General features: G+C 49.1%; 1 protein-coding gene across 1 annotated transcript in view; it reads right to left on the bottom strand.

Annotated features, from left to right (window-relative positions):
* Positions 1–27,553, bottom strand: part of ttc28 (tetratricopeptide repeat domain 28) — a 49,943-nt gene that overhangs the window by 1,877 nt on the left and 20,513 nt on the right. The window contains 32 exon segments of the mRNA XM_060038473.1: positions 209–863; positions 964–1,071; positions 1,581–1,710; positions 1,921–1,997; positions 2,579–2,750; positions 3,494–3,571; positions 3,918–4,042; positions 4,516–4,763; positions 5,631–6,193; positions 6,487–6,666; positions 7,138–7,252; positions 7,385–7,556; positions 7,914–8,141; positions 8,557–8,686; positions 10,044–10,057; positions 10,060–10,096; positions 10,098–10,153; positions 11,840–12,092; positions 12,250–12,330; positions 12,622–12,814; positions 13,370–13,858; positions 14,277–14,437; positions 15,224–15,392; positions 15,866–16,037; positions 16,346–16,499; positions 16,714–16,910; positions 19,279–19,375; positions 20,666–20,854; positions 21,884–22,105; positions 24,242–24,372; positions 25,225–25,497; positions 27,283–27,430. Of these exon segments, the coding sequence (XP_059894456.1) occupies positions 209–863; positions 964–1,071; positions 1,581–1,710; positions 1,921–1,997; positions 2,579–2,750; positions 3,494–3,571; positions 3,918–4,042; positions 4,516–4,763; positions 5,631–6,193; positions 6,487–6,666; positions 7,138–7,252; positions 7,385–7,556; positions 7,914–8,141; positions 8,557–8,686; positions 10,044–10,057; positions 10,060–10,096; positions 10,098–10,153; positions 11,840–12,092; positions 12,250–12,330; positions 12,622–12,814; positions 13,370–13,858; positions 14,277–14,437; positions 15,224–15,392; positions 15,866–16,037; positions 16,346–16,499; positions 16,714–16,910; positions 19,279–19,375; positions 20,666–20,854; positions 21,884–22,105; positions 24,242–24,372; positions 25,225–25,497; positions 27,283–27,430 (6,017 nt within the window).

The raw sequence follows: 27,553 nt of genomic DNA, 5'->3' as shown, positions 1-27,553 counted from the left end.
TTTTATATCATTAAAACAAAATTGGAGTCTTTTCACCTTTTAAATGTACATATGCATGTACTGTATATATAATTCGGCTTGGAAAAAGCTGGTGGTTTTAGTCTAACTGAAACAAGCATTGAAATAGATCACCCTTGAAATTATGTTTCAGGATGGGTTTGACGATCTCTGGATGGTTTGGTGTTGTCTCTGTTCGGGGGCCACTTACAGTGCAGGCACATGCTTGGGGCTGGTGGAGAGCTCTATGGCCACGGGCGGGGCTTTGACCGGAGACGTCGGAGTGCTGATCGACCCCCTGGAAGAGACGGCGGCTCCTCCTCTTCCGACTCCTCCCCTGTTGTGCCTGTGTCCCCCGGGTAACGACAGCGTGCCGTAGTCCCTCCCGCCTCCTCCTCCTCCGCCTCCTCCTCCTCCTCCTGCTGCTCCTCCCAACGGTTCGCTGCTGATAATGGAGAACCCATCGTACTCCTCTCCTCCCTGCTTCCCTCCCGCGGCACCGCCCCGACCGCCCAGCCGACCCAGCGACAGTCCGTCCGTATGCCGACCTCCCCCTCCTCCCACTCCTGCTCCTCCGGCCCGGTGTCGGTCTAGATCCTGTTGGCTGATGAGGTCACTTCCTGCCGGCTCGGGCCTGGACAGGAAGCTGAGGGACGAGGCCAGGGAGCTGAGGCTGTAGACGGAGATGGCGTCGCAGGAGAGGGTGTCCGGGTAGACGGGGGGCGGGTAGGGGGGCTGGGTCTGGTAGCCGCCCAGGGACGGGGCCAGGGACTGGGCCTGGGACGAGGTGGTGCACTGGGAGGACGACAGGGACTCCAGGGAGGACGAGCTGTCCATGCTCTGACGCTTGGGGAGCTCCGAAGCGTCTGAAGAACAAAGAGAGGAGAAGTGAGGTTGACGCTCTGATTCGGAGATGCACAATCAACACGTTTGTTTTGCGTGTTTTTTTTTTTCTCTCCTCCTCACCAAAGAAGCCCAGGAGAGAATTGAGCGCAAAGTGCATGGTACGCCTGCTCGCTTGCTTCCCGGTCTTTAGAACCACCTCCTCCTGGCCGACCTCACAAAGGTCAAATCCTAAGAGAGACACGGGTGAGACAGCTTAGAGGGCTATAGAAGAGCAGCAGGCGGAGCAGGTCGCAGATCAACCGGGAAGGGTGGCTGGTGCTGATCCTCGCCTTCTCCTTCGCTGGTTACCACGGCGGTACCAAGGTGTCCTTTAGCAAGAAAGACGCTCCTGATGTGCTGGGTGTTGCTGTGCATGGTTGGGCACTGTCACTGGTGCGCGAGTGCGTGTGCCAGTGCGTGTGTGTGCATATGTGTGTGTGATGAAAGGTGAGCCATTCATTTAAAAATACTTTAGATCTCCAACAATGGTGGTTGGCAAACTTCCTTTATAAATACCATTTACACTTACTTTTAATCACAAGCGTTTACACAAAGTACTATCTTATCAATAATGAATCATCACTTTTATTATCATTTATAGCAATGCGTTAATCAATTTCATCGCCAACAACGACAACGTTTATTTCTGTCTGTAAGAGACAACCAGACAGAATTAGCGTAATTTAGAGTAGACCCACCGATAGCGGCCAGGAACTCGTGGCAGCCGGGCAATCTCCAGAGCTGGACACTTATAGACACTTGGATGGGAACCAATGAGAAGTCCTGATCTTTGTCACCTGACTGCAGCTGCACCAGCACCTGGTGAAGCTTTGAGGAAAAGATAAAGAAGTGAATTTAGATTGAATCACACAAATACATGCGGGCTGTGTTAGTACATTTCTACATGTCTACTCATGGAGCCTTTTTTAGTGGAGCCAGGAGAGACAGTTAGGATGATCTAATCCCCCGGGCCACGTGGGGTAGATGGGGTCGATGTGAAAGCAGTAGGCAGGGAGTGGTGCCGGGGTGTGACCGTACCTTGCTGATCAGCTGTTCTCCACTCTCAGACTCTGTCACCAGCTTACACAGAGCCAGCAGAGCTGCAGGAGGGAGACCTGGCAACACACAGTACAAAAGAACACAATGTAATAGGATGTCACACTAAAGTAAAGAGATAGAGAGGTTAAACATTGATTATAATGTCAATGAGTGGTCAATTTGATCTCTGCCATTTGTTTCAGGTTGCACGCTTACTTTAAAAGCAAGCCGTGATTACGGAACAGTATCGATTGCTTGCATGTCCTGAGAAATCCTTCCTCTAGTGTCCTCTAGAAACAACTCCCGAAACAGTCGACTTTCCTGACCAAACATATATCTAAGAAATTAACCAGGATTTATTCGAGAACACCAAACCAGACCCTGGCTGTGATTGAGTAACCCTATAAACACTCTGGAGGAACAGCCAGGGGCGTTGCGAGGTAGTGTGGGGGCCCCAAGCAAGAATTCTTAGGGGGCCGATTGTTGACGTTTTTTTTTTTTGTTGTTTTTTGGGGGGGGCCTTTTGGGGGCCCTAGTAGTGGCCCGGGGCCCCAAGCAATTGCCTGGTATGCCTAATGGGACGCGGCGCCTCTGGGAACAGCTATAGTAGTGGGCAGTTGCTTTTTCAAAACTAAAGTGAGCTAAAGGCCTGTAGTACCAAGCAGGGCCTGTAGGGTGGCGCTGCACTGCTGCAGGCGGCTCCCGGGGTCCATGGTGGGGAAGAAGACCGCGGAGGCAGCGGGGAGACCGCCCGGCCCGCCGCCCCCTAAGCCGTCAGACCTGAAGCCCACCGCAGACAGCAGGGCCTGCCAGCCAGGGACGCCACCCACCTGATGGGAGACCAGAGGAGACCATGCTTCAACATTGGAGGAGGACTGTGTACATGGACACGATGCCCCGAAGTCTCAGACTCAAACACACAAATGTTCCCCTGAACACACAGATGTGGTTCTCTGTGTGCGTGGGGACATGGACATGGACAGGGTTAAAGTACAGAGGCAAACGAAACACACACCGTGTCCTTGTGACAACACGCCAGAGCGACAGAGAGCCTGTTTCCTCTTTAACTTGTATGTTCATGTAAACAGATGAACATAACATCGGCTGACACAACACGCGTCACAGCAACAGCTGACGCTTCTGGAGAAGACTGCAGGAAGTAGTCGAAGCATGCCAGGTGCAAACAAATGAATACTAGTCTGTTTACATGAACATACAAGTTAATTTATCAAGTTAGACTAAATGAACCTTTTTGACTGTTTCCTCTTTCTTGCTATTCCGATTCAGTTGAGCAGGTTTGCATGCTATTTTTACACACACTAATTTCTATGGACAAGTTATACATATGCTGCAATAAGAGACACAGACTCATAACCATGAATCCAGCCCCAGCATAGAGACCCTAGGCATACCTGGACCAGAGCCCATGCCCTGGAGGGATGAGGACATAGACATGATGAGATGCAGATGCATCCAACATAAACTTGCTCCTAAATGACACACACACACACACACACACACGCACACACACACACACACACACACACACACACACACACAGACAGATAGAGACCTTGTTCTCGATGCTTTGCAGGGACGTGTACATGGGGTTACATTGACCACTCTGGATGCGCTGTAAAGACTTCTCCACCTGCGGAGAGAGCAGAAACACAGTTTGGCAGGTTACGGTAAAACCGTCACTAGGTTGGTAGGAATGTCATTATAGGTAGGACCGTCACTAGGTAGAGATAACGATCAGAGTGGAGGAGATTTAACTACCGGGTGATTTTATCAGGCTCTCAGTTTTGGGTGCATATTGGTGGTTTTAGACTTCATGTGGAACGGATTATGATAATCCAATTATTATTCATAATCTGATGTGGATTTTCCCGAAAAGGTGTACAGTGTGCATTGGTGCCTAAAAAAGATTACACTGATCATCTTATTATGTAAAAACATGTTATGGTTCTGTAATGTTTCGAAATAAAAAAACTTACCAAGTGTAAAAGAACTCGAAGAGCGTCTCTTGCCCTGTCTGGGCATTGGAGGATCTCCGTAAGGGCTTGGCCAATCATAGACTTAGGGCTGTTCAACTTCACATCACAGCCAATCAGCATGTAGCCTAGGAGAATAGACCCCTAGGTTAAATCAGTTCAGTTACATCATGAGATTCAAGCCAAAATTGTGTAGGCATATAGAAGAAAATTATTAGGAGCTTGATATTGTTTTTTGAGAATGTGAATATTATCTTATAAACCAGTGGGGTTAAATTAGGTAATATGTGTGTTTATTTTTCTGTGCTTCATAAAAATGTTGTTCAAGTTTTAGGTTCATTGTCATGTGCACATTAACAGCACAGTGAGCGGCAGTCATCAATGGAAACACATGGGTTGAACTCCAGGCTTCCTCCACCTGGTGTTCCAAACAAGTCATCAATTCTTTGTGTGTGTGTGCGTGTGCATGTGTGTGTGTCTGCATGTGTGTGTGCGTGTGTGTGTGTGTGTGTGTGTGTGTGTGTGTGTGTGTGTGTGTGTGTGTGTGTGTGTGTGTGTGTGTGTGTGTGTGTGTGTGTGTGTGTGCGTGTGGAGCCCTCACCGGCCCAGTGGGTGGGGTGGGAGAACAGGGGGCTGCTCTGCACCGTCTTCATGGCCTCGGTCAGCGCGGCGCTGGCCCGGGTCCCGTTCAGGAGGGCCGTGTAGAACGCCTGCGTGAACACCTTGGAGGCCGCCGCCGGGACCGCCCACTGGGACACGCACACACACTGGACCCCCGCCGCCAGCAGCGCCCGCGACAGCCCCACCACCCCGTCGGCGGTCACCCTGCTGCTGGACTCGGGGAACATCCTGGGACCACAGGAGCAGGAAGGCGGATTTCAAAGACTCAATCCGTCGGCCCGGGGAACGGGCTGCTTAAAGTTCAGGGCCAAATGATCCATTAGTCATTGTTCAGCTTTTTTATTTTTAAAAATAAGTATAAGGGTCATTTAGGATTCAAGGGTCCTACAATGTTACAGCAGAACTCCTGGGACCGACGGCTTGGAGCCCGGGCCGGGTTCGAGAAACATCAAGGAGACAATCTGTTTCCTGTTTTGTTACAGAGATATTCTACCTGAAGGATGAAGTGTTCAGAGGGGAATTTTAATAAGTGTGTGTGTCTACACTGCTCAGTCTAGACAGTGTGGATGTCAAATGTTTACAGAGCCTTTTTTACAGTTGGCTATTTCTGGTATTTATGTTGAATTTGTGTTCGCCAAATACGCGCCCCCTTAACTCAGAGCTTGTCTGCTATCAGAGTGTAGATATTAATCTAAAGTCTGATTTGTGAGACTCCACCAACCTCTAGGACATTTGAAGTTCTGTGTCACGTAAGATAAGATAAAATAACCACTTATTCATCCTGGAAGGGAAATTCAGGTGTTGAAGCAGGAAAATAACAGTGCAAATCAAACAAGAGAAGATTAAACTGTCAATGAATAACAGTCAAAAGTGGAATATCCGCAATACACATCCAAAATAAATCCAGTCCCTAATGAACTAGTAGCAGCAAAATGAAAATCTGTTGAAAGATCAACAGCAAAAGTAGTGCACAGTGGTTAATGTAAGAATGAATTGGTTCAACAAATAATAACACCTAACGGAGAACAAGGTCATACGTAAGATGTGATCGTGATCTTTTAGGTAGGTCCTTGGGTCACGGGTTGTCGGTCATACCTCAAAACCACCAGCTTGACGTTGAGGCTCAGGTTGAGTATGTCCGCCGCGGTGAGCAGGAAGTCCTGGAGGGCCGGGCTGTCGGCCACACTCTCCCCATCGCTGACCGCGCTCTCCCCGTCCTCGCTCTCCACGTCCCCGGCGGCCCCGCGTCCGCCCGGACTGCCGCCGCCGGGGGCCTCGTCCGCGGCACCCACCCCGCCGCAGGGCGCCTTCTCCGCGGGTCGCCCACCGCCGCCGGCCCGCCCCCGCCCCCGCCCCGGACTGTCCTGGCCGGGGGCCAGCACCAGCGCGGCCAGCTTCCAGGAGACGTGCGTGGCGAAGTGGACGCACTGCGCCTGCTTCAGCAGCGCCACCGCCCGCTCCTTGGTGGCGGCGGCTCCGGTGAGGGGCGCGCTGCCCAGCTGCTCCCCCAGCCAGAGGGCCTCGTCCTGGGCCGAGGGCAGGGGCCCCCAGAGCCAGCGGTCCATCACGTTGGAGGGGAGCAGGGGGGCCCCCACCACGGCGGCCACCGAGCCCCCGTCGGAGCAGGACAGGGGGACCCCGCTGCACGGGGCCGGGGGCTACGGGGGAGGGGGCACACGGTCGCACGAGGTCAGAGGAACCCCTTTGTGGGGCAGGGTAGCGCATTGACTGACGAAGCGTACTGGGTTCGATCCCCAATGTCTGCTTCCTAACCTGTGGCCATGCTAGCATGGCCACAGGTTAGGAAGCAGACATTGGGGATCGAACCCAGCACAGCAGGGTGCCCTACCTGCTCCTAAATGACAGGTACCTCAACAAGAACTTTCTCCATGGTTTGTTGTACCTGAACACTTCAAAGACGACATATTGAACATGTCCGTCTCCTACCCACCTTGACGGAGGCCCCCAGCCCGCTGAGCGCCGGGACGGAGATCAGGCTGAAGCGCTCGTACAGGTACTCGTTGGAGGAGCTGCCCTTGAGCAGGGCGAAGGGGATGAGGAACAGCTCTCCCTCCAGCACCAGCACCAGCTCCCGGTGGCGGCCCACCGAGCTGGCGCTCGACATCAGGCCCTGGGGAGACCAGCGGGGGCAACATGAGGGTTATGACATCATGATGAGGGTATACAACGAGGATAAAGGATGATGACATGATGATGATGATGATGATGATGACGTGAGGACTATTATAGAGGACGATGACAACATGATGATTATAGAGGACGATGAAATCAGGAGGATGATGAAGACAGAATGGTAATGATACAGGATAATGACCATCAGGTGACGTGATGATGACATCACGTTGACGACAGCATGATCATGATCATGATAGGATGACCAAATGAGGATGAACGTTTAGACGGCTGCAAACACAGAAACGCACGCACGCACGCACGCACGCACGCACGCACGCACGCACACACACACACACACACACACACACACACACACACACACACACACACACACACACACACACACACACACACACACACACACACACACACACACACACACACACACACACACACACACACACACCATTTCCATGGGTCCTATGAGCAGGTCGTAGAGCGCTCGCAGAGGAGACCTGTTGACGGCCCGTCTCTCTCTCACTGGAGATGCAGTGGTGCTGGGGACGCTGCTCTGATTGCTCCTGGAGACACACACACACACACACACACACACACACACACACACACACACACACAGACACAGTCATTAGTTGATGCTAGTGAGATAGACTAATCTCTGTTTCCAATTATCTGCGAGGTAATCACTCCGGTACCTGCTGTAATGGCTGTCCACTCCCAGGGCCTCTCTAGCGTTGGAGATGTACTGCTCCAGAGATTGGCCGCTTCCATTGACTCCGCCCCCAACAGTACTGGCCCCGCCCTCATGGAACTCAGACCTCTCTCCTCCACTCTCTCCAAGATACACCTGGTGGAACTTGATAATGCCTGGGAAACAATTATAGCAAATGTGTGTTAGAAAAAAGTAATTTAGACACTTGAATCCAAAGCTACTCACTCGAGGACCAGAAATTGAAATAAACAATGGTTGTGTGTTTGCATGTGAGGGCAAGCGTGTGTGCACGTATGTGCGTAAGTGTGTGAATGTGTGTCCACGCCTGCACGAGTGCGTGCATATTTGTGTGTGCTTGGAGATGTACATGTGCTCACATGTGTGTGTTTGTGTGGGTCTGTGTGTGCTACGTGTGTGCGTGCGCGTGTGCGTGCGTGTCAATGCATGCATGCTCACACATGTCTGTGTGTGTGTGTGTGTGTGTGTGTGTGTGTGTGTGTGCTCCCCCATACCTTTCCCGGGCGACAGCAGCCAGCTGTAGAGGAAGCCTCCCGCCAGAGAGTAGTAGAGCACCTCGGCCCTCTGCCTGCTCACCACCTCCAGCATGTGCTCCACGCTCACCGGCGTGTAGAGGTCAGAGGTCACCGCCGGCTCCCCGCCCTTCTGATGCTCCATCAGAAGGTCCACGAAGGCCCGGGGGCGACCCCGCTCCGCTATGGCCAGAGCCTCGTCATGGCGACCTGAGGATGAGGAGGAGGAGGAGAATCGAGGCAGTTATATATTTGTATGGCCCTTAATTACAGTTTCACTCAGAAGACCCATAGGCACACATTATGGGGGCCCCCACATACACTAAGGGACAAAGGGGGGAAACTCAAACCAAAAGGTTGTCGGTTCCAGGGGCGGTGAGGAGTACAGATAATGATATGAACAAACTAATTCCAAGAAGAGGAAGAAGAGGATAAGAAGAATTGGTGGAGATCAGAAGGAGAGATAAAAACACAAAACCTCAAACACAATAAAAGCAGTCCCATCTCTCGAGAAAGATGAAGGATGACGTAATCCTGGTTCCAGGCCTACCTCATTTAAATAAAGAAAAGTTGATTTGCAAAACCATTCCCCTCTAAAGGAATGAGAGGAGAGGGAGGGAGTTACCGAGGCTGACCAGGACCCTCTGGAGAGCCTGGTAGGTGCTGGTCTGGAGGTCCAGCAGACGGATCTTGTTCTCTGCACTGGGCTGCGTCTCATGGCGGATCGTCTCGAAGAGCAGAGACGCTCTGTACAACTACAACACACAGGAAAGACATTCAGAGAAATGTGATGGTACATTATTACCATATTCACTGTTTTACTCATCTAAGGGGCGATTTTTCCACAGAGATATTCGTATAATTTGTGCAAATTGGGATGAATGAAATGGATTAAATCGGAATTCCTGTTCCAGTCTTCACGGTGTTGGTTTGAAACCTTTACACAGTTTTTACCAGTGCTGGCCCAGTTTGTGTTCGCCAATTATCGCATTAAAACTGCCAGGGTTAGGGGTTTGAGTCCCACTGGGCAAAGCATACTGAGAATGTAGCCTAACTGGCATATATTATTATTATATGATAAACAGACCCAAAATGCACTTTTCTCTACAATCATCACGTTTGTCACTTCTCACGATTGATATTGTCGTATGTATTGTGGTGTATTACTAATGAAGACATAAGGTGTACTTTACTCTACTACTGTGCAAATAGCTAGCTAGAGGTCCAGACCTCTGGAATTTGTTGAGAGCAAAAAATAGAAACTAAATGGAAACTAAATACAACTGTATAAAAAATCTTTAAAAATAGCTTTATTCAGTTTAGACTGGACATCGTGTCCGCCGTGCGTGACATCTGAGTGAGCATACCCAACGAATCTCACTATTCTACAAACCCTGGTCATATTGTGTTGGCCTGTAGGTGGCAGTAGAGGCCTTATACAACAAAAGGAGGTTGATGAAGCCACCTCACCATGAACTTTAGGAGGGTGAGATATTCAGGCTATTATTAACCTGTACATCGTACCCTTTGATGTATGAAATGCGCTTGGTACACGCAGAGAGCTGGATAGGAAATGAAGAATCAGTCCTTCAATGACCTCACTAGAGGGAGCCACGGTTCATGCACGTTCACAGGAAACAGGGGACCTCCTGTGTGGTTGGGGAGCAGGATACCGCAGTCAGCGGTAAGGGTATTAGAATCCCGGCTGAAGGAACGTGGTTACATTCCTAATGTCCACAGCCTATATTTTTGTGGATCCCTGAGCAAGAGACCCAACTCCCTACCCGCTGTCATGTCATTGACCTGACATGTACCTGGAATAGGTCCCTCTGTCCAGTCGCTCGTTAGAAAGGTGGCCATCGGAGGACTTAGTGTTGGTTGTAATTGTTCCAGTATCGATGCTATGGATTGAATGGATGTAAGGCTAGACTGGCCACTAAAAGTGTCAGCTGAATGACTCAATGCAAAGTCAATGTATTGACCGGGACCAGACATACACATGAGTCATCATGCCTACGCACTCACACTTGCACACATCATGCACGCACACATTTAATATAGATGTATATATATATATATATTTATATATAAATACAGTGGGTGTGTACTCACCTGATGCTGAGCGTCTCCAGGTTCCCGCTGGCCCAGAGAGACAGACCCAGGTGGATGGCGCACCTTCGCCTCATCCTCCCTCCGGCCCAGCTGCTCAGCCAGACGCAGGCCTGGGGAGAGAGAGAGAGAGAGAGAGAGAAGAGAGAGAGAGAGAGGAGAGGAGAGAGAGAGAGAGAGAGAGAGAGAGGACGAGAGGAGAGAGAGAGAGAGAGAGAGAGAGAGGAGAGAGAGAGAGACGAGCGAGAGAGAGAGAGAGAGAGAGAGACAGAGAGAGAGAGAGAGAGGAGAGAGAGAGAGAGAGAGAGAGAGAGGAGGGGGAGAGAGAGAGAGAGAGAGAGAGAGAGAGAGAGAGAGAGAGAGAGAGAGAGAAGAGAGAGAGAGAGAGAGAGAGAGAGAGAGAGAGAGGGAGGGGGAGAGAGAGAGAGAGAGAGAGAGAGAGAAGGAGAGGGAGGGAGAGAGAGAGAGAGAGAGAGAGAGAGAGAGAGAGGAAGGGGGGGGGGGGAGAGAGGGAGAGGGAGAGAGGTAGAGGGAGATATCATTATTGCAGCTGCAATCGCAAACCTTGTGGATCCCTTCCTAGTAACTCCTACGCCTTTGTGCATCCTTTCTTTCATTTTCCTGTTTGTTGTCAGCCATTTCAAATTTCAAAAGAAGTTTGTCCCACTCCTCTCTCGACGCGTGTCGTCTTTCCGTTGCCACGACGCAGACCGCTCCAGACAGACGCTCCGGCGCTCATTAGGCGCGTCTCAACAACTAGGAACGTACGTTTGACGCTCCGATGTTCCAGATGTTTCCATCAATTAGCGAGACTAATTGGAGCCGTCGAGCCATGTTCTCCTGGCTTAATCCTCCACTTCCTGTTTATTTATGAACGTCTCCTCGCTGATTTAATGACCAATTTAAACACAACGAATCTGTGATTAATGTGACAGGCCGTGACCACAAGGAGTAGAACAAAAACAACAACAAGGGACAAAGAAATAAACAAACAGACAAATCACCCGTTCAGTTAGAACGTTTGGAATTAAAATGTTTTATGAGATGAGTGTGTGTGTGTGTCTGTCTACCTTTGTTTAAGTGTGTGTGTGTGTGTGTGTGTGTGTGTGTGTGTGTGTGTGTGTGTGTGTGTGTGTGTGTGTGTGTGTGTGTGTGTTTGTCTGTGTGTGTTTGTTTGTTTCATGTGCCTGTGAGTGGGAGTATTCTAAGGAGAAATCAGCTTAGTTCAAGGCCGTTTAATCAATCTGGATTATTGACAAAAAGCTGCCCAAGGCACGCATCCAGGCATAACTAGATGAGCACTGATCAAATAATAGGCAATCTATAAACTTTTATCTCTCTGGCGTTCAAGGGAGTTCTGGGAAAGGAGCTCATGGCTTTAGTCATCTCTCCCTCCCACTCCCCACCAGTCCATTAGATTAAATATTAACAGATAAACTCTTTGCTAACATTTAGTTGAACACTCTGTCTAACAACTTGTAGCAAGCTTGTAGCATTTCTTGAGTTTTTGATAGCTATTTAGCAAGTTTTTGCAGGGATATTTGAGGTAGTGGGAACGGGGACTGGGGTGAGCTTCAATGTCTTGGTGGAGAAGACGGAGGAGCTGATGTAGGGGAACACTGAGGAGAGGATGGATGAACTGGGGCAAGACAATAAAGTCAAGAGACTTTCCTTCACGTCTCCCTAGACCCCGACATTGTTAGGGCGATTCCAGGAGATATTAACATCCCTCACACACACGACCAGCATTCTGAGCACTGAATATTTCCCTGTGTAAAGAACACCATGGAACTCCCTACCTTCCTGCAGGTACATCACAGCCTGTGCAAAGTTCTGCAGCGCGTGGTGTGTCCTCCCCAGGCTCCCGTAGGCCAGGGTCTTGGCCGGGAGGTCGTTGGTCTGCGCCGCCACGCTCAGGTGCTGCTCCTGGTAGAACACGGCTCGCTCAAAGTTCCCCAGGGCCTCGTAGGTCAGTCCCAGGTCCCCGTAGGCCCGGCCCTGGCCCCGCCCACATCCTATTTGCTCCGCAATATCCAGTGCCCTCTGGTGCCACTGCATAGGGGAGGAGAGACTGATGAATTCATTGGTGGACTGGAAGTGAGGGGCGAAAAGTAAAACTGAAAGTCAAAGTGAAACTGAAAGTCAAAGTTAAACTGAAAGTGAAAGTGCAAGTAAGCCGTTGGACATGTGAATATGGATAATAACAAACCTGCAAAGCTGTCTCGTTGTCTCCCATCAGCTGGTAAACTCCTCCCAGGGATCCACTAGCCTCACCAGCCAGTGATTGGTCCTATTGGTAGCATTAAGTATTTACTTTTTAGTAGACACTTTTCATTCAATGCAACTAAGCACTCAGTATTTGTTGAGATACATGCTATTTGAGAGAAGATAGGGTTTTAGGTATTTGTTAGACTTTGGCCATTTAAAGGTCAGAAAGATCTAGAACAAAATAGCTTCCATGCCCTTATAAAGACTATGATCAATATTTGATAACATCTTAGTATTACAAGACAAGACACATCGGTCCACATTTTCCTTCGATTAAAACCAGTTGTCAGTATGATCAGACTCAAAGGCCTACCCCTGCTGTGTGGGCGATGTTGAGCTGGTGCTCCAGACAGGACAGGGCCTGTTCGTAGTTGCCCAGCTGGCTGTGCAGGGTGCCTAGCTCCCCGTACGCGTGGGCCTTGCCCCCTCCGTCGCCACCCAGCTCATGGGCTACCACCAAGCGCTTCTCAAAGCACACCAACGCCTGCTGGAGGTTACCCATAGACCTGGACAGAGAGCAGAGTCGGAAGTGGAGGCGTGTGGTGGTGGTGGTGGTCGGGCTGGGTGAGCGAGTGTGGTTTGAGTTAACGGGTTGCCATTTTGTGTATTGCAGTATCAGTTCGTATCAAAGATTCGTGGTGGTGGTGGGGAGGATTAGTCATGGAATTAGCATCGCTTGAATTGGATTAATTCTTGCTGGCGGACAAATAGCGAGCCTAAGAGTGGTGTTGAATAGTATTGTCAGGTATGGTTACCAATAAGTACGATAGTAGATATATATAGTAGAACAGTAGTAGAAAGTCACTTGGTTGGGATTAGGCATCTTGGATTCCTACAAGTAGACTGCAGACCTTTTGGGAGTCCAACACCAGCTACACCATCCCACCCCCTTAACTAATTTCACTTTGGTCTGACAGCAAGCAAACGCTTTTTTCCATTAAACAATGCATGTCGTTTTAGTCTTTACAGCCTACCAGCTCATAAGCTAATCACCTGGTTCATTAGTGAACGGCTAGAATGTAAGCCAGTAATCCAACCTCTGCCTAAGTCCCCCAACCTACCGGTGTGCATTCCCCAGCCCCCTGTAGGCCTTCTCCTGGTCCTGGACGTGCACCAGGCTCTGGGCCACGCTCAGGTACTTCTCGTAGTACTGGATGGCCTCCTCGAAGTCCCCCAGCGCGTCGTAGCAGTCGGCCAGGCTCCCGAAGGCGCGCCCGCGGTCCAGCACGCCCTCGGCGCCGCTCAGCTGCTGCAGCATGGCCAGCTGCTGCTCGAAGTAGCCGATGGCCTCCTCGAACAGCCCCATGTTCAGCTTGGTGATGCCCATGTTGCCGTGCACCCGGGCCTCCAGCCGGGCGTCGCGCAGCCCCTGGGCCAGCACCAGCTGGGCCTCGTAGCACTGCAGCGTGGTGGCGTAGTCGCCCAGGGTCATGTGCACGGCCGCCAGGTGGCCCAGGGCCTGGCACTCCCCCTGCTGGTCGCACAGGTCCCTGCGCAGGGTCAGCTCCTGGCTGTGGAAGGACAGCGCCGGCTCCATCTGCCGCTGGAGCCTTTATGAGGGGTTTGGGGGGGGGGGGGGGATATTTAAGAGCTTTTCAATCAATTTGTATAAAAGCGTCTGATAAATGACTTAATAGGAAATAGTAGCAAATTGTTTGAATCGGTGTAAGAGCACTAGTTTTGTCTCTGTTGTCATCATACTTCATGACAACGTGGAATGGCTTATGGAGCACAGCTTCCGTAGCACGACATATTTCCAAGTAGCGAAAAAGGCAATTAGTTGAGGACGAAACACAGGCGGAAAGGGATTTGATTGGTTGTGCCAAATTGAAACAGTTGGCAGCGGTGCCCACAACAGGCTTTATATGGGTGTTAAAGTGGACACAACCGATGCCCAAATAAAACCACTTGAGCTGTACACACAACAGTTATTAAACAGCAAACAGACACATCTCTCTGCTGGTCTACCTGTGAGACGAGCCAAGTGCTGAATAAGCATCTGCCTCCATCTTCTGGTTCTTGTGCTTCTGGGCCAGCTTGAGCTGCTGCTGGTAGAACCGCGTAGCCGCCGGAAGATCTCCCCGACACACACAAACATCCCCCAGGTTCCCCAGCGCCCGGAACGCCGCCTGCCAAACACACACACACACACAAGCATGCACACACATACACGCACACACACACACACACACAGACAGACACACACGCACACACACACAGACCCACACACATACACAAGCACACACAAACGCACACACACACACACACACGCATACACACACACACACACACACGCACACACACACACACACACACACACACACAGACACACACACATACACAAGCACACACACACACACACACATACACACGCACACACACACATGCACACACACACACACACACACACAGACGTATTGATCACCATCCAAGGTCTCTTAGTGAACACCTTGCCAAATGCAGAAAGGTGTTGGTGAATTGTTGAATGTCTTCATATCACAGTGGCATGTGGTGAATTGATTTAAAAATTAAAATCAAAAAGCACTTTGATATCTACTGTAACTTTACGCTCAAATTGGTTAAATTAATAACATTTGTAAGAAAGTAGGACGCATAGAATTGCAACTTTTTTTCTGATAGTTGATTTTTGACTGTCTTATTTATAAATTGCCTTGTATAAAAGAGTCTGACTAATGACTAAATGTAAATGGATTATAAGTACATCACTTTGTGGACGCTATTTTCAAAAGGGCTGTAAAGTTACAAAAGAGCATACACTCTGAGCACGGGCAGACCCAATTGGAATAAGACCCTGGCAGTGGTCATGTCTCTCTCTGTTGGGCTACACATCACTCAAGCATTGCTCCATTCCATCCATCCATTCTTCCACACGAGCTCCGTTTCCCCTGGGGTACCTGGGTGTTGTCCAGGGCTTGAGCCAGGGACAGCAGGTATCTCTGACACTCCTCCGCCTTGCTGTACTCCCCCAGGGCCTTGTGGGCCAGGCCCAGGTTGCAGTAGGCCTTGGCCTGGGCCAGTTTATCCTGGAGGTCCTTTGCCAAGCCCAGGTCCTGCTCATAACACCTGGGACATGGACAGACAAAGTTTATTCTGTATTCTAAATTCAATATTTTATATTCTACATTTGATATTGTAGATTGAAGAATCACAATTATAAATTATAAAGTCATTAACTATAAATCGAAATATAGTTATATTCCTAAATTGTAATTGTACATACATTTTACATAAATGATGAATTATGCATTATGGGTGATTCATTATGAATAACACATTCTAAATTATGAATGGCAAATAAGACTACGACAACCAAGAATTACTAGATACTAAATAATGTAGTCGCCCCATGATCTGTTTTAAGAATTGCATTGGCCACAATGTCTGTGTGTTATACTGTGCATTTGATAATACATATTTCCATAAAAAGCTTCCATAAAAAATATAACCAAGCAGTATTTAAAACACTGTGAAGTGCAGATTGGCTTTAGGAGTCAGGAAAAAAAAGGTAAGGAATTTCAGACGGTAATAACCATCACCTGATGGCGTCTCGATACTGGCCCAGGCAGTAGTACGCGTAGCCCTGGTTGTGGAAGATCTTCCCGGCCGTCTCCAGGTCCTGCAGCCCGGGGCTCAGGGCCAGGTACTGCTGGTAGTAGGGCAGGGCCTGGGCATACTCCCCTCGGCCGCTGTGGAAGTTCCCCAGGTTAGCTGGAAACACAGAGGAGGGGGCATAAGACTTGGGTCAGCACCAACGCTGTCTGTGTATGAGACAGCAGACAATAGACGGATAGACAGAAGAGACAGAGAAAGAGACAGAAAGACAGACAGGTTGATAGATAGATAGATAGATAAAAGGCAGACAGACAGACAAACCACGGACATAAACGCAGTCAGACAGAAAGACAGACTGACAGACTGAGAAACATACAGACAAGACAAGCACGGACATAAAGACGAACAGACAGACAGACAGACAGACGGACGGCAGACAGAGCCAGACCAGCGGGTAGGCCCACCTAAAGCCCTGGCTTCACTCTGGGCGTCGCCGAGGTCCCTGGCGATGGAGAGGTGGTGCAGGTAGTGCTGGAGGGCCTGGTCGTGGGCCCCCAGGGCCTGGTAGGCCACGGCCAGGTTACCGTGGGTCGAGGCCTGGGACGGACGGTCGTTCACCTGCCCCACAACCACATTGTCATTGTCACCACGTGCACATGTGTGTCTGCAGGGTTGTGCGTGCGCGTGTGTGCGTGTGTGTGTGTGTGTGTGTGTGTGTGTGTGTGTGTGTGTGTGTGTGTGTGTGTGTGTGTGTGTGTGTGTGTGTGTGTGTGTGTGTGTGTGTGTGTGTGTGTGTGTGTGTGTGTGTGTGTGTGTGCGCGCGCGCTCCCACCTCCAGGGAGATCTGCAGCTCCTGCCGGTGGTAGCGCACGGCCTGGTCGTGGTGGCCCAGGGCGTTGTAGGCGTTGCCCATGTTCCCGTAGGCCCGGCCCTGGGCGGCGTAGTCCCCCAGCTCCTGGGCCAGGGCCAGGTGGGTCTTGTGGAGCTCCAGCGCCGTGTCATACTCCCCCCTCATCTGCTGGATGATGCCTGGGAGGGGGGCAGAGCAGCGGAAGGCGCAACCCGGTGAGCAAAGATAAGCTTTGATGCTAAGAGGGTGAGGAAATCACACGACGAAGAAGGAATAATAAAGGATGAGGTTTTTTTCATCCCACACGCGTTTTGACAGCGGAGGAACGTGAGAAGAAGCCGGTTTTTTCCGCAGATATTATTACTTATTTTATACTCTGCACTGTTCTGTTTTTGGAGCGACTGCTGGGTATACAGTCGGATAAGAAAGCAAGTTGTGACAATAAATAAAAACAAATCACTTCAGCCTTCGTATTTCTGACCGTGCAAACCAAACGTTTGCGTTAACGTCCCCTGTGGCAGGGTCTTTGGAGCGGCAGGGTAATGAACCATCAACCGTCTAGCCCGATACTCAACATAGACATGCTGTCGACTCTGGGGATCGTTTCAACGGTTAAAGCAAATCTGATATTCTGGTGCCCTGGTTTTTCAAATGTAGGTTTTGTTTATTGAGCGCGACGGAGACGAGCCCGCCGCCACATTCAGAGACACGCCACCTGCCTCAGTCCCTGTTCGCCGTCTGACTCGGTGAGGTTCTACATCATGTGATGATCTCCCAGCGCCCCGGTGTGTTCTCATTGTTATAAATAACCGTTTCTAGGGCCGGTCGAGCTCAATGTGAGGGAAAGTACAGAAGACAGTTGGAGCAGGAAGAACAGATCAAAGAACAACAGGGGAGGAACTAACGTGGAGCTGCCTAAATTACTTTCATCCACCATTTTGTATCTGAACTGCCCGAGACAGCTTTGGACATGGAAGCGGAGAAACGGGTGTTGAACCACAGAATTGTGCAACATTTGTTTTTTTTAATATTTAAATTATACAGCCAAATGTTGTATATTCACTAGTTGTGACCAAAATGTATTCAAAAGAGCTAAGAGGATTATAGTGAGGCCTGCAGGGTTGGCTGGGCTTACGGTTAGTGGCAAAAACATCTGACCCACCGGCACACACACACACACACACACACACACACACACACACACACACACACACACACACACACACACACACACACACACACACACACACACACACACACACACACACACACACACACACACACACACACACACACACACAGAGTGGCGGTGAGCAGTCGACTCAGCAGTGGGGTCGGGTTCACAGACTCAGATATCACTGTGGTCGCAGAAACAAAAGCCTTGCTAATAAAACATGCATTTTTAATGGCTGGAGAGAGAGACTACTGCAGTCATGTGACCAGCGGTCCCTGGCTCCTGGGCTACACTCGGCCAGGCGCAGGAGGAAAGGGGAGATCCCAAACACTGGGATTTGACCTGAGTACAACACAATGCCACCTGGCACGTTGTAAAGCAAACCTGGAATGGCACTTATATATCTGCCCTTATTTCCATATCCTTCCTGACACATTAAATAAAAACTAATGAACCGATCATTTGCTTAATTCAATGTATGGACGTTATGAGCATGAAGTTGTTGGATTGTGCGAAAGAGAGAAAAAACCTAGCTTAGCAAAGTTGATCATTATCAGCGGTTGAAAGATTAAGCCTGCTAGCATGGATGACTTAGTGGTCCCTGGATGTCCAATGGACTTTAACCCATAAACATGAGCTTTACTGTTGAACAAAAAAATGATGAATATTAACTATGTATTTAGGCAGAACCGGTAGTGCTACTATCAGGTAGAACTGCTCATTCTCCCCAGAGTCCTTCATGTACCGTTTATCGTTTGTGGACAATAAACCTCATTGCAGCATTAACCGGACCGCGCCCCGTTTAACCGGGTAAACCCATCACTCCTATGGCGTAGCCATGGAAACAAGGGGATGGACTGCAGACAGCTCTGATGACAGAGACAGAGAAACCTCCTTTCTGGCTGGTCAACACTGATCAATGCAAAGCTTTAAATAAGGGCTTTTCAGTCCACCTGGGGTCATTACCCAGCATCCTTTGTGGACGTCAATAGTCGACAAAGGATTGTATTATATTGGTGGTGCATAGTGATTGATGAACAAGAATATTGATCTTTATACATAGTTTATTTTTACCTTAGCATATTTCTAGCAGATCTTTTAGTATTTATGTTGTTGCCGGTGATTTGTCATTAGATTTCACTGCCCAGTCTTACTCTGTGTCGTCTGAGAAATAGAGACTTGAACTTGCATTTGTACAGAAACACATACACACGGACACGCACCTGCACACACAAACACAGACGCACACGACGCACACCGAAGTATCAATGTCTGCAACCGGAACACAGGTTTGGCAACACCAAGTGAAATGACAAGCGACGATGATGATGATAATGATGATGATGATGATGATGATGAAGAGGTAGGTTTACCCAGGTTGGACGAGGCCCGCCCCTGGGCCGGTCTGTCTTCCAGCTCCTGTGCGATGTCCAGCTGGTTCTGATGGTACCCCCCCGCCCTCGCCAAGTCCTGGAGAAAGACGCGCACACACACACACACACACACACACACACATACACACACACACACACACACACACACACACACACACACACACACACACACACACACACACACACACACACACACACACACACACACACACACACAATACTCGTATTCAACACCCGTCATGCATATCAATACACAATCTCCAGTTGGCTTTGTTTTGAAGGAACCAACAGGAGCGGGCTGGATGATGGCATTGCCCACCATGTTTGGGGAGGATCATGCTAACTGGAATTTCACGGATAATGCTGGCAGATCGCGTTGGCACCTCGTGTTCTCTGCCGTGTTTGGAATGCTGAGAATTTCTTACAACTGCCAATGCTTATATTTGTGATTGGCAATCTTAGTGTGTAGCCATTTGGGAAATCACAAGTAGGGAAAGTCCACCCAGATGTATGATGCAACCGATCAACTCTTCAGATTCTCCTTGCTACTGGACAGTGTGACCTCACAAAGGTGGAGAGGGAGACCACCTCGTGTCACAGGTGGAAAAACACAACTCTAGCATACCAGTCGGTACGTCACAAGTGGGTGTATTTTGAAGAATTTATCTGTTGCATCATACATCTTGGTGGACTGCTCCACTTGTGATGTCCCAAATGGCAACAAACTAAAACTGCTTGCCATCTTGACTAATCACCCGATCACAAATATTAGCATCGGAAACTGTAAGCCATTCTTAGCCGTCCAAGCATGGCAGAGAACGCTAGCTGCCAATGTGATCTGCCAGCATTATCCTTGAATTTATCTTTGAGAAAGTCCACCCAGATGTATGATGCAACAGATCAACTCTTCAGAGTCACCTCACTACTGGACAGTGTTGCCAGACTGGGCCCGATTTCCCAACCAATCTGGCAACAATGCTCCTGGACCGTAACAACTGGAATGTTAGAGTTCATTATCCTTAAATTTATCTTAGGGAATGTCCACCCAGATGTATGATGCAACAGATCAACTCCTCAGAGTCATCTGCCAGCATTGTCCTTGAATTTCCAGTTAGCATAATCCTGTCCCCAGATTTCCCGCCAAATCTGGCAACAGTTTTGCCAGTTTGGGCGGGAAATCTGGCCAAATCAGGCAACACTTCTCCTGGACCGTAAGACCTGGAATACTAGAGTGCTAGAATGACACCATAAAGATGTCATTCCACTTGTGATGTCACAAGGGGCAAGACAGAGCACTAGCATTCCAGTTGTTACATCACAAGTGGATGAATTTTGAAACGACCCTTTATGAAAGAGTGACCCCGACCTGCATGCAGCGAGCGGCGTGGCCCAGCCCCGCGTACGCCCTCATCTCGAAAGCCCTCTCCTCCAGCTCCCGGGCCAGCTCCAGGACCCGGGTGTGGTAGGACACGGCCTTGTCGAAGTCCCTCTGGGAGTGGTAGGCGCTGCCCAGGTTGCTGTACGCCCGGGCCTCCTCCCGCCGGTTCCCCAGGGTCTGTCACCCAGAGGGGAGGATCGTCAAGCAGGTCTTAATAGGAATACATCGCCCTTAATACACCACCGGTATAAACTGCTGCTGCATGTTTTTTAATTTACCTTTATTTTACCAGGAAATAATCCCATTGAGATTCAGAATCTCTTTTACAAAGGAGTCCTGGCCAAGACAGCAGCATATAGTTCCATATTAAATATACTTAAAAAACAGACAACGTAAAACAGAAATGGTTGGTCTTTACTCTACGTTACCATGACCTCATCATCAAATGCTGTTAACGATACGTTAAAGGTCCCATATTATACTACCAGGTGTGAGTGTGGTTAGCCGTTAGAAGCTGTTTTGAAAATCGGCCTCTTCTGACATCACAAGTGGGCGTGTCCACCTAGATGTATGACGGATAGATGAGCAATATTTGCTACAGTCCACTGGGTAGGCTGAATGACTGATCTATCCAGCACACATCTAGGTGGACACGCCCAATTGTGATGTCAGAAGAGGTCGATTTTCAAAACGGCTTGTAACGGCTATTAAACTGGTATAAACTGCTGCTACACGGATAGTAGATGATAGTTTTTACTCTACGTTACCATGAGTCATTTGAAGGCTGTTAACGATGTGTTACCATTGCAACATCCAGATGCTTTATGATGTATTACTGTGGCAACTTATTTATAACAAATGATGATATAAAAAAAAATTAGCAAACATATTAAATGGGTGGTGCGAAGACCTAGAAAAATCAACCAAACATTTTATGACATTTTATGTTTCATTGTATTTATCTATTTAAAGGACGATGCACATTAATCTACATTTCTCTAAATATGCCAGTGTTAGCCAGCAGGCTAATGTTAGACTATAGTCCTTGGGCACGATGTAAAGCTAGGATGCTATTCAGATTCAACCCATTTCTTTACATTTCCAAGGACTCCCGGGAAATCCTTCCAAGTACCCCTAGGGGCGCACGTACCCCCCCCCCCCCCCCCCCCCCCATTCGAGGAACGCCGCCCTAACAGTTGACGTTACCTTGGCAACCTCCAGATGCTGCTCGTGGCACTTCAGGGCGTTGGCGAAGTCCCCCAGCGCGGTGTACACGGCCCCCACGTTCCCCAGCTGCCGAGCCTCGGAGAGCCGGCACTGGCTCTGCCGGGCCAGCAGCACGCACTGCTTGTGGCTGGCCAGGGCGTTGGGGTAGTCCCCTATGGAGGTGTACACGTGGCCCAGGCTGCTGAGGGCCCCGGACGCAGCCTGGGCACGGGGGGACGGGGGACGGGGACGGGGAGACGTTTGGAGGTCAGTGCAGTCACTTTGGTGGATAGGCACCACACACAAACCAACAGCAATGTACACACACACAACACAATGTGCTCAAACACACACACACACACACACGTTTAATATAATTCTAAAGATTTGTTTTTGCATTTTTATGCTTTATTATAGAGTGAGATAGAGAGGAAGGTATGGGATAGAGGGAAGGACTTGCAGCAAATGACCATAGGCAGGAATCGAACCCGGGTCACTCTGATCAGGACGGAGCCTATATGGTACGGCCTCTACCCGTTGAGCCACCGGGCCGCCCCACACATTTAATATAACTGACTAGGCTGCTTATATTAAATATCAAGTTTGAAAAAAATGGTTTTATACATCCTTCTAGAATAGCAGTATCCTGTAAAAGGATTATAAACGTATTCATAACTATAAAACTCATTGGCCTACATTCTCCTCCGGTTCTGTAACGTGGAGCCGTCTTGTTGCTTCGCTAAGCAGAACCCATCCTCACCGGTCATATCCCCCCCCCTCCTCAAACGTCTGTGTTTGCTAGACAGGAGTACTAGTGTCGCTGTGGTTTAGGATTACGCTGAGCTTCTCCTTTAATGGCAGTATGTTCAATTACACTGGGGTGGTACTTTTTAACAATGTGTACACAACGCACGCTAAATATTGTTTGCATATAGACTGTGAGATAATACAGACGTGGATTCCTTGACGTCAGCCATTGATTTACACGCAGCGTTCTTGAGCGTGAAGTCTGGTCTTCGACAGAGTGTCTTTTTTTGCCGCTGTTTTTGCCACTAGCAGCGGAAAACGATCCATGTTTGGAATATTGAGGGCGAGACTTGAATAGCTGCGGCAAGCCAGTCTAGGGTCAAAACTCATTCATATTCATCTCTTATTCCACGCCAATATTTATTCACTTTTTATCCAAATACAAGTCCACCAGGACCTCACAAAATATAAAATATGAAGAAATAGTATGCTAAATATATAAAACATGGGCTAGCAAAGTGTTCCAAACCAAACGAAGAAAAAACATATTTGTTTGTATTACTAGAAGGAAATCACATTTTTCCAGTTGATTTAGAATGGTGCTGGTGGGTCAACCTGCCTTACAAATACTTACAAGTCTCTACTGTGAACCAGCTAGAGGGCGTTAGAGGAACTACAGCCTAGGCTCTACCGTTAACCACCTGTACATCGTAAGATGAACTACATACTAGTCTCTACCTTAAACATCCTGGAGGGCATTATAAGAACGACATACTAGTCTCTACCCTGACCCACCTAGAAGTAGTAAGAGGCATTTGTCTCTACCATGACCCACCTAGAGGCCGTTAGAGGAACTACATATTTGTCTCTTCTGCCTGAGCCCTACAAATTAAGGCTGCGGCATGTAACAATTTTGTTTGTGATAAATGTGAACATTGATTGCAATTAAAATGGAGACACATGATCTGCACTGAATCTTAGTCATCTGTCTCGTAGAGGACTTAATAAATATGTAGTTGCTCCAATTAACGATTGTATGCTTTGATGGTTCTCAGCCTTCACTTGGAAGTGGCTTTGCATAAAGGCGCCTGCTAAAATGAATGACTAAATGTAATTAAATTTTATACATTTGGTGTTTATGGATTTAACCGTTGCATAACCAAGCCTGACAGTCTGTCAGGAATATGGGAGATCGTGGTGTGTTTGTTGGGAGCTGAAGAGCTAGAAGCTAGCTTGCAGATTCCTGGCTGCAGTTATTTGTTTGTGTACTGGCCATCTCTGCCCATCACAATATATGTGTATTATAAATCCCCATCTCCACATGTCTTTGTTTCAATACCGTGTGTGAGGAGACAACTGAATGAGCACATATTGAGGGGATATTGATTCATTGCTGAAGATGGTTGACAAGCTTGCTTGCTCACGAAGATCAATCATTTTTCACATCGACACACACAGGCTGGCAGTGGCACACAAACATGTTAGGATGTGCACACACAACACACACACACACACACACACACACACACACACACACACACACACACACACACACACACACACACACACACACACACACACACACACACACACACACACACACACACACACCTCTCTGTCCTTGAGCCTCATGGCGAGCACCAGCTGGTTCCTGTGATTGGTCAGGGCCTCCCGGTAGTTCCCTTTGGAGTAGAAAGCCGAGCCGAGGTTCCCATGAACCCGACACTCACCACACTGGTCACCTGTGGACATGGAACCCCCCCCCCCCACACACACACACACACACACACACACACACACACACACACACACACACACACACACACACACACACACACACACACACACAGTCACATTAATACCCAATCATACAAACACACCGTGCATTTCATATTCAGGTGCTTTTCTTTAAGGAGCAGACAGAGATTGGTTAGGATGTCTACGGTAGACTTTGGACGCATGGAAATCAAACCCAGTTCCTTCCAGGTTCTACGATATTATCCTGCCCCACGATTAGTTATTTGATATTTGTATTGTTTCTTATTTCTTTGGGTTTCAAGATAGTCAGGCAAACCCTTCCAGCTACAAATAGTTTTGCTCTTCATGAAGTCCAACTATGAAACATCTTTGAATGAACTGTGTCGCGTTAGCTCCAGACTCTAAAGACCCTCATGTTAGTGAGACCACACTCAGACCCACCCAGACCCCCTCATGTTAGTGAGGTCAGACTGAGACCACCTCATGTTAGTGAGGGGGTCTCAAGGACACTCAGACCCACCCAGACCCCCTCATGTTAGTGAGGTCAGACTGAGACCACCTCATGTTAGTGAGGGGGTCTCAAGGACACTCAGACCCACCCAGACCCCCTCATGTTAGTGAGGTCAGACTGAGACCACCTCATGTTAGTGAGGGGGTCTCAAGGACACTCAGACCCACCCAGACCCCCTCATGTTAGTGAGGTCAGACTGAGACCACCTCATGTTAGTGAGGGGGTCTCAAGGACACTCAGACCCACCCAGACCCCCTCATGTTAGTGAGGTCAGACTGAGACCACCTCATGTTAGTGAGGGGGTCTCAAGGACACTCAGACCCACCCAGAGTCTTGGCCACCTCCAGGTCCTGCTGCATGTAGGCCACGCTCTTCTCGCTGTTGCCGAGCGACCAGTAGGCGGAGCTGAGGGCGGAGAACACGGACCCGCGCAGCTTCAAGGAGCAGGTGCCTATCTTCAGACCCGACTCCAGCACCACCACGGAGGCCCCGTAGGAGCCGTGGCTCACCAGCTCCTGGCCGATCACCGACACCACCACGAAGGGGCTCTTGTCCAGCTTCATCGTCTGGAGCTTCTGGTAGGTGGGCTCGATGGAGTCTGGAGGAGGAGGGAGGGGAGGACAGGGAGATGAGGCGTGAGGGAAGCGTGGACACACACAAAGACAAACACAGGAGAACGGGATCGGCACACATGCATTACATGTACACAAACACGTACAGATGGACACGTTTCGTACGTGCGCACACACACACACACACACACACACGCACACACACACACAAACAAGACACACACACACACACACGCACGCACACGCACACACACACACACACACACACACACACACACACACACACGCACACACGCACACACACACACACACACACACACACACACACACACACACGCACACAAACACACATATACAGAGATGCACAAATACTAAGCATGTGCACACAAACCTAAATACACAGATGGACGCACATATATGCACACAAGCGCTCATATGTACACAAACACACTCGCACACAAAGATGCACTCACACAGATGGTCACACAAACACACACACACACAAACACACACACAAACATACGCACAGAGAAGGACACACTCACATAAGAGAATAAAAGAGAATATCAATGCATTGCATAACTATACCAAAAATACTAAGTAACCAAGATAACTACCAAACTACGGACCGCAGGTAAGAGCCCATGCAGCATAGCCTAGCGGCGTAGCATCTCCAACTTTCAGTCAAAGATGAAGCCCACAGTAGTGGCAGAAGCTCTAGCACCTGGGAGAACGGGTTAGCAGCTTGTGCGTACGCTATCGGAGAGGTGTGAGCTGCTACATGTAACAGTTTATTACACCCGAAGAAAGAACCACATATCCTCTGGTCTTAAATAACCACACGGCAAGGTGCGCGCGCCTGTCTGTGGTAGTGTTCGTGTTTGCTTGTGTGTGTGTCCTGACACTAAACAGTAACAGTGAAACTTGCCTTTTAACAGATGGTATTCCGCACTATGGACCTGATCAGCTCCAATAGTGAAGTATCTCTACAGATGGTCAACTCTGCTCAATGGCTTCATCCCTGGTGCTCCTCAGTCACTTTAATATCAAATGGGTTGGATGGACCTTTCATTTTGATGTTTCCCTTTAAACTTTCATCCCCGTTTCTCTGGCGTAATTTGATTTGAGTGTAACCACCAGGTGTTGAAAGTCAGGCAGTCAGATGGATAGGCATGAAGACAGAAACAGACAGAAACAGACAGACAGACAGACAGACAGACAGACAGACAGACAGACAGACAGACAGACAGACAGACAGACAGACAGACAGACAGACAGACAGACAGACAGACAGACAGACAGACAGACAGACAGACAGACAGACACCAACAGATTAGCAGGTCCACAGCCAGTTAGATGTATAGACAGAAAGCAGCCTTCCTCTAAGACAGAGAGACGTGAAGCATTTCTCTCAGCCAGACAGACATACTGGAGACATACAAGACACCTCATCTTTGATACCTCTGAGTCTGACAGACAGACGATCAAACAGAAAGCAGCCTTCCTCGGCAGACAGGCACACACACACACACACACACACACACACACACACACACACACACACACACACACACACACACAGACAGTGGTACGTGATGTGAGACAGTCGGACACAGATGTACAGACAGATGTACAGACAGAGGGACAGACAGATGTACAGACAGAGGGACAGACAGATGTACAGACAGAGGGACAGACAGATGTACAGACAGAGGGACAGACAGATGTACAGACAGAGGGACAGACAGATGTACAGACAGATGTACAGACAGAGGGACAGACAGATGTACAGACAGAGAGACAGACAGTACCTCTGAGCGGTGACTTCATGGCCGCCTCCACCATGCCCACCAGCAGCTGCAGGCTCTTGGGGTCCTGGGCGAGGCCGGAGGCGAACGCAGCCAGTGCGTCGGCATGGCGACCCAGGTACTGCAGCGCAACCCCCTGGCGAAAGTAGGCCTGGAGGGAGCAGAGAGAGACCGATGTTGCAGCCACCGTTACAATGTACAGCTTGATTGATATTTGACTATGGTTAGTCAAATATATTAGCGTACACACATACTCACACACACACACACACAC

This window comes from Gadus macrocephalus, chromosome 19 (assembly GCF_031168955.1).
Source record: "Gadus macrocephalus chromosome 19, ASM3116895v1".
NCBI classification, from domain to species: Eukaryota; Metazoa; Chordata; class Actinopteri; order Gadiformes; family Gadidae; genus Gadus; species Gadus macrocephalus.
Note: the sequence above shows the minus strand (reverse complement) of the source record. Positions and strands in the feature narration are given on the sequence as shown.